The sequence below is a fragment of the Morus notabilis genome, unplaced genomic scaffold (assembly GCF_000414095.1).
Source record: "Morus notabilis unplaced genomic scaffold, ASM41409v2 Scaffold1584, whole genome shotgun sequence".
Lineage (NCBI taxonomy): Eukaryota > Viridiplantae > Streptophyta > Magnoliopsida > Rosales > Moraceae > Morus > Morus notabilis.
In genome coordinates this window covers 212,967-226,399 of record NW_010366918.1, presented here as the reverse complement: position 1 = coordinate 226,399, position 13,433 = coordinate 212,967, and the positions used below count along the sequence as shown (strand labels likewise).

General features: G+C 29.9%; 1 protein-coding gene across 1 annotated transcript; it reads right to left on the bottom strand.

Moving 5' to 3' along the window:
* Nucleotides 1-1,035: 1,035 nt before the first annotated feature.
* On the bottom strand, nt 1,036-2,375 carry LOC21391813 (GATA transcription factor 7). Its single transcript, XM_010111469.2, has 2 exons — nt 2,001-2,375; nt 1,036-1,911 (listed from the first exon to the last, which is right to left on the bottom strand). Exons 1-2 carry the CDS (start codon nt 2,313-2,315, stop codon nt 1,294-1,296), a joined length of 933 nt encoding a protein of 310 aa, XP_010109771.1. The 5' UTR covers nt 2,316-2,375; the 3' UTR covers nt 1,036-1,293.
* Nucleotides 2,376-13,433: the final 11,058 nt, after the last annotated feature.

The following is a 13,433-nucleotide window of genomic DNA, read 5'->3' as shown; positions in this document are numbered from 1 at the left end:
CGATGGTTATTTCAGCTGAGATTGGACAAATGGATGGTTAGGTTCCGCAGATCTGCGGTCGGAGAGATATTTGATGAGGGTGGTGTCGTCGGACACGCGGCAGAGAGTGCACATAGGTGGCTGGCGGAAAGTACGCAAAGGTGACTGACGGCGGAGGAGGAGGACTTCGCTGAAGAAGTTCTCATAGCGGAGGAAAAGCAAAGCGCCTCGCCGTAGGTGGGATGCCGGAGAAGTTTGCGTCGGAAGAGGACTTTGCTGAAGTTTTTTTAACAGATTTGTCACTCGAGTAGAGGGGGAGAGGATGAATTCAAGATTGGCTAAGTAACTCGAGTTCATTTATGAGTTTGGTTTCGACTAAGCCAACGCCAAACATATACTTGGGCCGAATTCATCATTCGAGTGGGCCTTTCTCGAGTAAATTCATCCAACCGAACAACTCCTAAATATGAGACATTTAAGAATTCAGATTTATGTTGGTACATTTTTTAGTACAAAAACTTCAAGATTTAAAGGCTCGTTTAGTTCACTTATTCGAATTTTTAATTTGAGTTGAGATGTGACTTTGAGAGCTTTTTATTATAACAAAAAAGTTAAATGTGACTTTTTTTAAAACTTTTTACTGTAACAAAACTTAAATTGACGAAATGAACAGAGCCTAAATTTGCACCATTTTTCACTAGATGGACTTTTGAAAAAAAATTATCAAAAAACTAACGTGACGTGCCATATTTATGATGTTACTCAATGAAGGAACATGGTAATATACTAATATGATACCCAGCATCCTTCAGCCAAAATCCAAAAACGCCTATTAATTAAGGCCGGTTTAAAATTTAAATTTTTAATTTGAATTGATATATTATTTTATATAAGAGTTTTTTTTTTATAAAAAAATTAAATATGACTGTTTTTTAAATTTTTAATTTGAATTGATATATTATTTTATATAAGAGTTTTTTTTTTGATAAAAAAATTAAATGTGACTGTTTCTGAGAGTTTTTTACTATAACAAAATTTAAATTTTAAACTCAAATAGATAAAATGACCAGAAACGAGATCTCGCCTTCACTAAAGCTGCAAAATGAATAGTTACAGGACATTAAAAAAATACCTATAATTAACTAATAACTAAAAAATATAAAACTAACATCTCCCTATAAGCTATTTTGCATGCCACTACAATACTACTACATCTACCACCACCACCACCACCAAGAAAAATGTACCGACCTAAGCGGTTCAAACCCGGTTCAGCTACAATTTTCCGAAACCCACGCTTCCCAAAAAAAAAGGTCAAAAGCTAGAAATCACTTCGGTCAACCCGGACCCCGGTCCGACAATTTCCTTCTTCTTCCTCATCTCCAACACCTTCCGGTGGCTATTAGAGTGCACGTCACTACAAAAAGTTGGACTGCATGCCGGTCTATACTCGGGAAAAAGCCGACCGGACTTGAACCGGACTCCACACGCATTACAAAGCGTCTTGGCACCGAGCGGCCCGGCTCTCCACTGCGGGGTCTTCTGCACCTGACAGTGGCTGCACCGCCTCTGAAATTGCGACCCGGTCGAACCAGAACCAGGTTGAACTGCCGCGGGTTTTATCTTCTGCTTCTTTCTCGCCGGTTCACGGATGGCTTTTGACAAGACGAAGATAAGATTGGACATAGACGACGATGACGACTCGGAGAGTTGACTCAGCGGCGACGGCCGAGTAGTGGGCCGAGCCCTTTTCGTTCTGGGCCGGACCGGCACCGACGGAAAACAAAGTGGGGTTTTACCGGTCGGTCTGGGTTCCGGTTCGTACCAGTTCGCTTCGGTTCTCTGCTTGCCAAGTGGATGTAGAAGAGAAAAATCGGAGACAGAATCGTCCACAAAATGAGATACCCATTCGAGCTCTGCTATATCATCGTCCTGTTAAAACCCCAGAAAAAAAATTCTCATTAACCCCAACAAAAATTATTATGACAAAAAAACCCAAAAAAAATCATTTTCTTTCTTACCGGGACGGCGAGTGCGCTGGTTAGAGGTGACTCTGAGTCTCCGGCGACGGAGACGTTGGAATTTTCTCCGTCAATAGACAAAGAGTCCTTTTCTTCTTCTTCTTCTTCTTCGTCGTCTTCTTCTTCTTCGACAAACCCTTCTTCGAATTCGACGTTCTGAAGGTTGAGAAGCTCGTCGACGGAGAAATCTTCGCCGGGAACGCATGAAACTCCGGTGGTATTTGTCGAGGCATAACGAAACTCTTCAATAAACTCTGGCTGAGTCAACTCGCCAAGCAAACTCGGTTTCAAAGCCTTGGCTTCCATGCACTCCATTTTTTTTCCTTTTTACCAAATTTGGAAAAAACGACAACAAAAGAATTAAAGTCGTATTTTTAAGTTGAGTTTCTTGTTTCTCAAAAAATATGAATCTTGAAACTTTTGGTAAAGAAGAGAAAGATGGGGAAGAAGAAGAAGATGATGATGATGATGATGGGGTCAGAGTTGGTTGGTTGAAGCACAGAAATGAATGCTGCTTTGTGGGCGAAACTAGTGCTATGGGAGTTTTTAATTTGGTTATTTATCTATCTTTTTTTATCTCTCTCTTTCTTTCTCTATGGCTATCTGTTTACTATTTTAAATTTGCAAAAATAAATAATTGGTTTTTTTTTTCCTTTTTCTTGGTTGGACCTTAGTGCAGCATGCGTGTAAATGTGACACATAATAGTTGGCTGCTGACTTTTCTGGGTCTACTCGGTTGGCCACCTTTTGGCCTATATTGGGAATTTGGGACTAATCCACAAAACCCACTTGATTTTTATGGCTTTTGAACTTAGACCTATGACCACTCATGACTCGTGCCTTGTTGGCTCGTGGCTTGGTCTAGGAAAGACCTTTTTTCTAGAGCTTAATATTACAGAAAGAGTGAGAATTTATCGCTAAATTATATCTGTAATTATTAGTATTATCATATCACAGACTTTTACGTCGATATTAATAATTAAAAGATTAACAGTACAGTAAACTTGCATTAGATGTAACGCAAACTTGTAATATTTCTACGTCATAATGAAACATGTAACATTATTATTAAATTTGGGGTTAAGAATTAAACTCTGCACTTTAAAATGGAGTTATGTATAGATTTATTATCCAGTATCTTTGCAATCAAAAGAAACATGTGACGTTATTATTGTCGAATGAAGTTTCAAAATGATGTTAGTCAATTCTCTTTTTTTTTTTTTTTTAAAAAGCATTTTAGCACTCAAAATTCCACCACATCAAAACAAATAATTGACTTTAACACGGCCTTGTTTTAGCCAATGGGTTGGGAAGTGACGGTGGTTTGGCGCTAAAGACTATTCAAAATTAAATGCCCGAATTAACCACAAAACGGCCATTATCTAGGTGCTTTATCGTTTTTTGTCTCTTAGTATTCGAATTTACCCCTGTATTTTGAATTATTTACGATAAAGGGATTGCGTCTTCTTTTCTTTTTTCTTTTTTTTTTCTTTCTTAGCCGCGTAAATCGCGCCTGCTTTTTCAGGTTTCCCGCTTCCTAATTTCTAATTGTAAACTTATGATAAAAGACTACCACGCTTTCCAAGAAGATTGAGTACACGCGCTCTTGAAATCAATGCTCAAAATCCAGTGGTTGTTACCCACGGACTCTGTAGAGCGTGTGATAAGAGTATAGATTTTCTTTGAATTTTGTGGTCATAATTGGGGAAGTTGATCCACTAACGTCGAATGTTTCAAAAGCGCGTAACGTTGTGGGCTCGTAATTTAATCTCAATTTCTCAGTAGCTAATTATTAAAAAAAAATCTCAGTAGCTGGCTTTTTTTAACTTTTTCTTTTCTTAATTTTTTCTAAGAAATTTCTTTTTTTATTCTTTTTCCAACTCCTCTTCGTTTTTATTTTTTTTTTTATTTTTTTTAGAGCAAATAGTTTGTATATTTTTTCTTTAGGTTAATTGTTCTGTTACTACCTGAATTTTGAGCACAATAATATATTTTAATCTCTAAACTTTTAATTTAAGTATATTTATTTTCTAAATTTTTATTTTTTAACGTTTTGTTCTCTGATAATAAAATTAGCGAATGATTTCTAAAATTTTACGAATATAAACATGTGTTCATCGCATGAAAATTTAAAATTTTACGAAAAAAATTATGTTATACATAATTTTTTTTGTTACCATTAAAACCTATTAAAAACTATAATGTTTTGCATTATTTATGAAAAAGTTTTTATTATTACTATGTGATTATGTACGTCAGAAATCGTTATTCAATTTTACTTCAAGAACCAAAGCAGTTCAATTTTCCTTCAAAAACCAAAGAAATAAAAAAAAAAAAAAAAAAAAAACTTAAGAACTAAGGGCTTGTTCTTTTGGAGTAAAACTCAAAAAAGTTTGAATTGAAGTTACAACTTTATTCAAGTTCATGTTCGTTTGTAAAATTTGAGTTTGAACTTGAGTTTGGAGCTAAAATCTGAGTTTAAGTTTCTCTTTCAACTCAAGTTCTTAAACTCAAACTCAAGTTAATAAACAGTATTTATTCTATTCCTAATAACGTCATAACTTTTTCGTTTTAATTCCGATTGAGATTATTTTTTTTCTTTGTGTTCACAATGAAGAGACGAATAAAATTCCACCCATATACCTTATTAAAATTTTTCATCACCATTGAGTTTTTATTAAAATATTATTTAAATACAAATTCAAGTTTTGACCTACTCAAACACAAACTCAAATAGATTCTCAAATCAAATCATAACTTATGTGCGTACATTTAAACACAAACTCAAGTTATAACTTCAACTTAAATTATAACTCAAATTCAACTCAAAATCTACACTCAAATTACCATAACCCAAAAATGCAACTAAAAAAACAATTTTGCCTCGTTCACTTCGCGGATTCGAGTTTTCAATTCGAGCTGAGATGTGACATTTTCTGAGAGCTTTTTACTGTAGCAGAAAAAGTTAGATGTGACATTTTCTGAGAGCTTTTTACTGTAAAAATTTAAAATTAAAAACTCAAATCGATAAAGTGAACGAAAACGTAATTGCCTATCACGACACTTGGGCCTAGTTTGAATCTTGGTCACAATAAATAGCTTATGGAGGAACGAAGGAAATAACAAATCTTCAGGGAGAATAAAAAATAGTGATAGAAGTTTTTAAAAAATGGAATAAATAGTATTTTTAAGATGAATCTGGTTTTACAAGCTACCGAAAAACCCAACATACCCCCACATGTGATAAACAATGAAACCCTAGCCCACAAATTTTTTCTGAATTTCTTTGTCTCTCCTCCCATAAACAACCGCATACATCTTTCTCTCTCCTTCCTCTTCCTCTCTCTATATGTCGTCTCCTTCCGATTCGCGACGATTTCAAAACGGCTGCGGTGTCGTCATTGTTCGATCTGTGAGTTTCTTTCCCTCAACTGCTAGAGACAACCGAAGCCATAGACAAAGATGACAATCAAGGAAGAACAGCATGCCAGGAGAGAGAAAGACAGTGAACAAGAAGCATGAGAAGAGAGAGAGGGAGAGGGGGAGAGAAAGAGGGTAAATCATGAATGAAAAATGTTTTTAAATTCCATGCTTATCTATTCGAATCATGTTTATTTAGCAAATGTTTTTAAATTCCACATTTACCCTCTTTCTCTCCCCCTCTCCCTCTCTCTCTTCTCATGCTTCTTGTTCACTGTCTTTCTCTCTCCTGGCATGCTGTTCTTCCTTGATTGTCATCTTTGTCTATGGCTTCGGTTGTCTCTAGCGGTTGAGGGAAAGAAACTCACAGATCGAACAATGACGACACCGCAGCCGTTTTGAAATCGTCGCGAATCGGAAGGAGACGACATATAGAGAGAGGAAGAGGAAGGAGAGAGAAAGATGTATGCGGTTGTTTATGGGAGGAGAGACAAAGAAATTCAGAAAAATTTTGTGGGCTAGGGTTTCATTGTTTATCACATGTGGGGGTATGTTGGGTTTTTCGGTAGCTTGTAAAACCAGATTCATCTTAAAAATACTATTTATTTCATTTTTTAAAAACTTGTATCACTATTTTTTATTCTCCCTGAAGATTCTGTTATTTCCTTCTTCCTCCATAAGCTATTTATTGTGACCAAGATTCAAACTAGGCCCAAGTGTCGTGATAGGCAATTACGTTGAGCTAAGGCTCCGTTCATTTCGCTGATTCGAGTTTAGAATTCAAATTTTTCTACAGTAAAAAGTTCTCACAAACAATCACATCTAACTTTTTTACTACAGTAAAAAGTTCTCACATAAAGTCACATCTCAACTCGAATTAAAAACTCAAATCAACAAACTAAACGGGCCCTAAGTGTATGTTGTTCATTTGTTAGTTCGATGATGCGCTAACTATGCTTCTCTCCTAATTTGGTGCAAGTTTTGTTGTTTTTTTTTTTTTTTTTTTTTTCCTTTAGTTATGTTTGGGTTTGTGATAAAGGTGTCTTCTATCTCGATTTGTTTGTGCATTTGTCGTGTTAGTTCTTCCCTTTTATTTTTTCCCTGTTCGTTGGACTCTTTTATTGGCAATTTTTTTTATGTGCTCGTGCTACAGAGTTCTCGACATCGGTTATTAGATTTCTTTCCATCAATTATAGAGGACTAGTCACAGATTCCTGACCATACTAGATATTTGGTGTAATACTCTGGGGTATCTATTTGTGGAACATGGTACACATTATTTCTCCTTGATCGTTTCCTTCGACTTAACATGTAAAAGTAGTCGTTTGTTAGTATCATGTTTCTTGTAATACTTGGCTATCTAGGTGGGGATTGGTGTTTGTATTGTACTTTTATGTTATGATATATATTTCACTTTTAAAAAAAAAAAAAAAAACTTCACATTAATGCATTAAAAAACTTAATAAAAATAAAGAGAATTTAATAGCATTACATATTTAGAAACATATCGTGCATCCTTGTCAGTTGTCAAAAAAGAAAATAAGGGTGCATTTGAAATTAATTTTTAGTTGTTTTTAAAAACGTTTCCGCACGTCTTTTGAGGTATGAAAACGAAAACGGTTTGCAAATCATGTTTATTTAGCAAATGTTTTTTTTTTTAAAGTGAGAATGACTTTTGTGAAGGAACTAGAAAATGATTGAAAGTTGTTTTCCCTTTTCTGTTTTCATTTTCTAGTACTTATCAACGATATTATAGTAAATAATTAATTATTAATTATAAATTATAAGTTGTATTAATTCATAATTAATAAATACACAGTAATTACTACTTACTTATTAATTAAATATTAATTTCTTATTATTAAATTTTGAAAATATTAATTAAAACAAATAATAAATATTAATTAATTAGTTAAAGATTAATTGCCAAAAACATATTAATAATGGAATAATTAATAATAAGTTTTTAAATAAATAATAAGTAATTAACATATCCATAATATAATATATTACTTTATTAGTTAATAAATAATAAATATAAAATAATACTCAATTAATAATTACTATTAAATTATAATTAAAAATTAACTATTGCTTAAAAAATTACCAAAAAAGGATCATGTAATATATCAAATAATAGGTTATTAAATAAATATTAGGATTGATTAATTATTTAACTATGTAACTAAAATTAATCATTTAATTAGTAAATAGAATACTACTAAATTATTAATATACTAATTATTTTATATTAATACAATAATTAATTACTTATAAGTGAATAATTATGAGTACATTACTAACATAGTAATTACTTATGCATTGGTAATTAATTAATATTTTTTCATTATTTAGCATATTAATTTATAATATATATTTTAATTACTAATGTACTCATTAATATTAATATATTCATTGTTATTATTATATTACCAATATATCAATTTTTATTTGCTAGGTGATTATCAATTATTAATTACTTAATATATTAATTTAAGATTATTAATTATATGCACTTAAAACAAAATATTTATTATATAACTAAACACAATTTTATTTTTTTATTATATTTAACACAATCTCTTGAGAAAACAACTAACACAATTTCACTTTTGTACTAAAAACAAAACTTTTTTGAAAACGCTACCAAACGAGCGTTAAATGTCTATGCACCTTTACTCTCCTCCAGAACTCTCTCACCATCGTCATCGCTATTTCCTCTCTTATGTTTCATACTGCAATGTTTATGTGTTTCTTTTGTTCTTCAGGAAAGTGCAAAACTTGCTATTTATACTATAACTAATTTCAAAACCTTTCTTTCGTGTAATTATTTCCAGGAAGCTGCTATTTTACTTTAGTTTTTTAATAAAAATTTATAGTTGTTATCCACGTGAACAACTTATTCCATTCAATTTGAATAAAAAAAAAGTAATAATAGGTTTTAATGTGTATCACATTTAATTGGATAATATATTTTATCAAAATTGTAAACCATGAGACAAAACATTCAATCGCATCCAATTCGATTTAAATTAAAGATGATTTTCTTTTAAAAAAAGAAAATTTAATATATGATTAAATTGCATGCAATATGAAGAAAAACAAATTACAAGATTAGTTTGAAAAGGAAATTAAACGACTTTGAAATTCAAATTTTGGGGTATGGAAATATTTGTTTCATCTTCTTTCCTTCGTGATGAAAGAGATTGTTGTTCTTCAGACTGTGTTTAGAATTGATCGTGTTTTTTTTTCACTTTTTTTGATAAAGAAAAAAAAAACGTTTTTAAAACGGTATTTGACACAATAAAGATAACAAATATAAATAAAAATAATTTTTTAATTTAATATAAAATGAGAAAAAAATAAAAAATAAAAAATAAAAAATAATTTTTTATTTTTATTTTATCATCTCTATAGAGACATTAATAAAATTTTTTTATTAAAAATAATATTTTAATAAAATTACTAAATATATTTTTAAAAACTATTGCTTAAAAAATTACCAAAAAAGGATCATGTAATATATCAAATAATAGGTTATTAAATAAATATTAGGATTGATTAATTATTTAACTATGTAACTAAAATTAATCATTTAATTAGTAAATAGAATACTACTAAATTATTAATATACTAATTATTTTATATTAATACAATAATTAATTACTTATAAGTGAATAATTATGAGTACATTACTAACATAGTAATTACTTATGCATTGGTAATTAATTAATATTTTTTCATTATTTAGCATATTAATTTATAATATATATTTTAATTACTAATGTACTCATTAATATTAATATATTCATTGTTATTATTATATTACCAATATATCAATTTTTATTTGCTAGGTGATTATCAATTATTAATTACTTAATATATTAATTTAAGATTATTAATTATATGCACTTAAAACAAAATATTTATTATATAACTAAACACAATTTTATTTTTTTATTATATTTAACACAATCTCTTGAGAAAACAACTAACACAATTTCACTTTTGTACTAAAAACAAAACTTTTTTGAAAACGCTACCAAACGAGCGTTAAATGTCTATGCACCTTTACTCTCCTCCAGAACTCTCTCACCATCGTCATCGCTATTTCCTCTCTTATGTTTCATACTGCAATGTTTATGTGTTTCTTTTGTTCTTCAGGAAAGTGCAAAACTTGCTATTTATACTATAACTAATTTCAAAACCTTTCTTTCGTGTAATTATTTCCAGGAAGCTGCTATTTTACTTTAGTTTTTTAATAAAAATTTATAGTTGTTATCCACGTGAACAACTTATTCCATTCAATTTGAATAAAAAAAAAGTAATAATAGGTTTTAATGTGTATCACATTTAATTGGATAATATATTTTATCAAAATTGTAAACCATGAGACAAAACATTCAATCGCATCCAATTCGATTTAAATTAAAGATGATTTTCTTTTAAAAAAAGAAAATTTAATATATGATTAAATTGCATGCAATATGAAGAAAAACAAATTACAAGATTAGTTTGAAAAGGAAATTAAACGACTTTGAAATTCAAATTTTGGGGTATGGAAATATTTGTTTCATCTTCTTTCCTTCGTGATGAAAGAGATTGTTGTTCTTCAGACTGTGTTTAGAATTGATCGTGTTTTTTTTTCACTTTTTTTGATAAAGAAAAAAAAAACGTTTTTAAAACGGTATTTGACACAATAAAGATAACAAATATAAATAAAAATAATTTTTTAATTTAATATAAAATGAGAAAAAAATAAAAAATAAAAAATAATTTTTTATTTTTTATTTTTATTTTATCATCTCTATAGAGACATTAATAAAATTTTTTTATTAAAAATAATATTTTAATAAAATTACTAAATATATTTTTAAAAATAATATTTATTTAAAATTAAATATATTTTTATTTTTATTTTTATAAAAAAATAAAAATATTTTAAAATGAATTCTAAACGCCCGCCAGTAGTTTTTTTTTAGAGGGAGGTAAGTCAGAGACTTTGAATTGTGGTATGGGTTTACGTGTAGAGATGAGCAAAAGGCTGGGGCCAGAGTCAGAATAAGTGACAAGTCGTATAAACTATTTAGCAGTTTGATTATTTTTTTAGTCTTTCGAATTTAACATGTCTTTTCCACTTGGCGTCGGCGCTTGTCGTTTCCCTAAACGACACCACTTGTTTCGGTGCAATCACGGGGCATCACGCCTTGGCTCCTTTTATCAATCTCAACCTCAATACAACATCATCACCACGCATCTTTCCAACAAAATATTCCGAGTGGAAATACCTATAGAGGTCCATTATATTGAAAAAGTATTTCTCCGACAAGGTCAGTTTCTATGATCAAAATATATATAATTATAAAAATATACCGAATAAATAATTTTTAATAAAAATTTAAAACAGTCTTTTTAGTAATTAGGTATAATAATATAATCTAACTCTCATGTAAAATTCTACATTTTTTGTGTAATAATATGTAAGTTTTAGATTTGAATTTTGATTATTTAAGTACTATAATTGGTATTTATATGTGAAGATTAACTATTAGTGATCGATTTTATGTTTGATTTTCTCTGTCAGTTGATATTAGAATCTCACATTAATTAGAGATATTGACATAATTCATTTAATAATGTGAGGACAATACTCCCTTAGTAAGCTGGTTTTCTTATATTGAGTTAGGTTCAATATCCTTTGATTTTTATAAAATTGTATCAGCAGACACAGTTTTACAATGTTAGGTCCTCCAATATCGACTTATTCGCAACGGTTTGGCATGATCCACGCTGTGCGTGAGGGAGTGTATTAGAATCCCACATTGACTGAAGATATTGGTATGATCCACTTAATAAGGTGATTACAATCATCCCTTAGCAAACTGATTATGTTAGGTTGAGTTGGTGAACCCAGATATGTCTTTATCTTTCTTATAATCGGTTTCCTCAAAATAATTGATGTTTACTGTGATAGACCTTGGGGGATTTCATTGCTAATGGCGTAAATAATTGTTTTCCCTTGCTAGGTTTTTTTTTTTTTTTTTACCTTTTACTGGCAAGATTTTTAATGAGCTCTATTTTAAAAACTGATCTCTTTGAAAGTATTGTCTCGGCTCAATCTTCTAGAGTCAGTTTTTCACTAGTAATGCGGTGATTTTATTTAGGGGGCTTATCCTTATGGAATTGTAAGTTTCGATGATTTCTTTTTCTTTTTTTTTTAATCTTTAGTATTCCTTTTCTTTTTATTTCATAAATTGATCAATGTGCAATGTGTTTGCTTTTGTGTGCCAATCTAATTGAGATGCTCGGATGCCATTTGTCTCTCTTCATTATAAAAATTATTAATGATCCATTTTGCTTTATATATGTACATATATACTTAAGGCGTAGAATTTAAGGCTTGTTCATTTATATTTTTTGAATTAGGGTAATTTGAGTTCAGATCTTAATTTGAATTAAAGTGTATTTGAGTTGGGATTTTAATTTGAGTTTATGTTTGGATGTGCACATTTTGAGTTATGGTTTAAATTGAGAATCTATTTGAGTTTGTGTTTGGGTGAGTCAAAACTTGTATTTATATTTGGATAGTTTTTTAATAAAAACTCAATGGTGATGAAAAATTTTAATAGGGTGTATGGGTAGAGTTTTATTCGTCTCTTCATTGTAAACGTATAGAAAAAAAATCATCTCAGTCAGAATTAAAATGAAAAAGTTATGACGTTTTTAAGAATAGAAAAAATATTATTCATTAACTTAAATTTGAGTTTATGAACTTGAGTTGAAGGAGAAACTTGAAAACTCTCAGCCTCACTATCGAGATGGATATATATTTTCCATTTTTTCATATAATTAAGTCCATGCCATTATTTAGTTGAGCAAAATCTAATCGAGCCATAAGAAGATATATCATTTTTTAGCTTGTTCCTAGGATTTTTGTCAGTGAGAATTGTTTTTAAGAAAATATGACAATTTTTTTTTTCCCCATTTTTTCCATTCTTTTTGTTTGTTTTTCCTTGAATGTATAGAATCGTGGTAATTACGTGTTAAGCACAAAAGAGACGTTAATAAGTTAACACAAACCTAACAATTACTATTTTTATTAGGTTGGCGCCAACCTATGAGTTACAGCCACCCATTTAACGCTGTTAGGTCCGCCAAACATCAGATTTGAGATACTTCCAAAGTTGGAGTAAACGCAAATTTTGTCTTTAAACCAGAGAGTCTTTGTAAGGTCAACAAAAAAAAGCTTTGAATTGCTTTTGAATTTCAAATATCCAAAGAGGGAAAAAAAAAAAAAAAAAAAAGATTTGAAGCTTTATATACTATTAACAACATCTAGTTAAGTACTTGAAGATCTAGAGCACCTATTTCCTTTTTATTTCTCTTTTTTTTTTTGGCCAAAAGTTTGAGAAACATGTGCTAATTACAACTAACGTCTCTCTGGCATGACTTCTGGAAAGCTACTTTTTATTAAAAAAAAAAAAAAGAATGATCAATACTTGAACACGTATGAAATACACTTTCTTTAAACCGTTGAGATTTCCAGGATATTTCAAGTTTTTTTTTTATTTTTTTTTTTTTAGTGATTTTACACCAAGCAAAAGTGAAAAATAACAGAGAATAAAGAACTTTTTTTTTTAATGGGAGAATGAAGAAAACATAATTATTAGATAATTATTTTCTGATAACGCTTTCTAATTTATAAAATAAACAACAATTCTTTGTGACACCTTTTAGAAAATAAAATTTTTGCTGGTCTTATAATTAGATTTTTATTCTTTCTTCTCTTCCCGTTATTTTTATATTAAAATCTGCAATTTCTTCCCACCAGATAAGAAGATCCTCAGTACCTCTAGGTTTTGTCGCTTTCTGTCGGGTTTTTTCTTTTTATGTAGTTTCAGTATTTGTACTATAACTATTAATATATATATATATATAAATCTACGTATCTCAATCCACAGTAATGATGAGTTCTTGTCTTAAGGTTCGTTTGGTTGGAGAATTCAAATCATG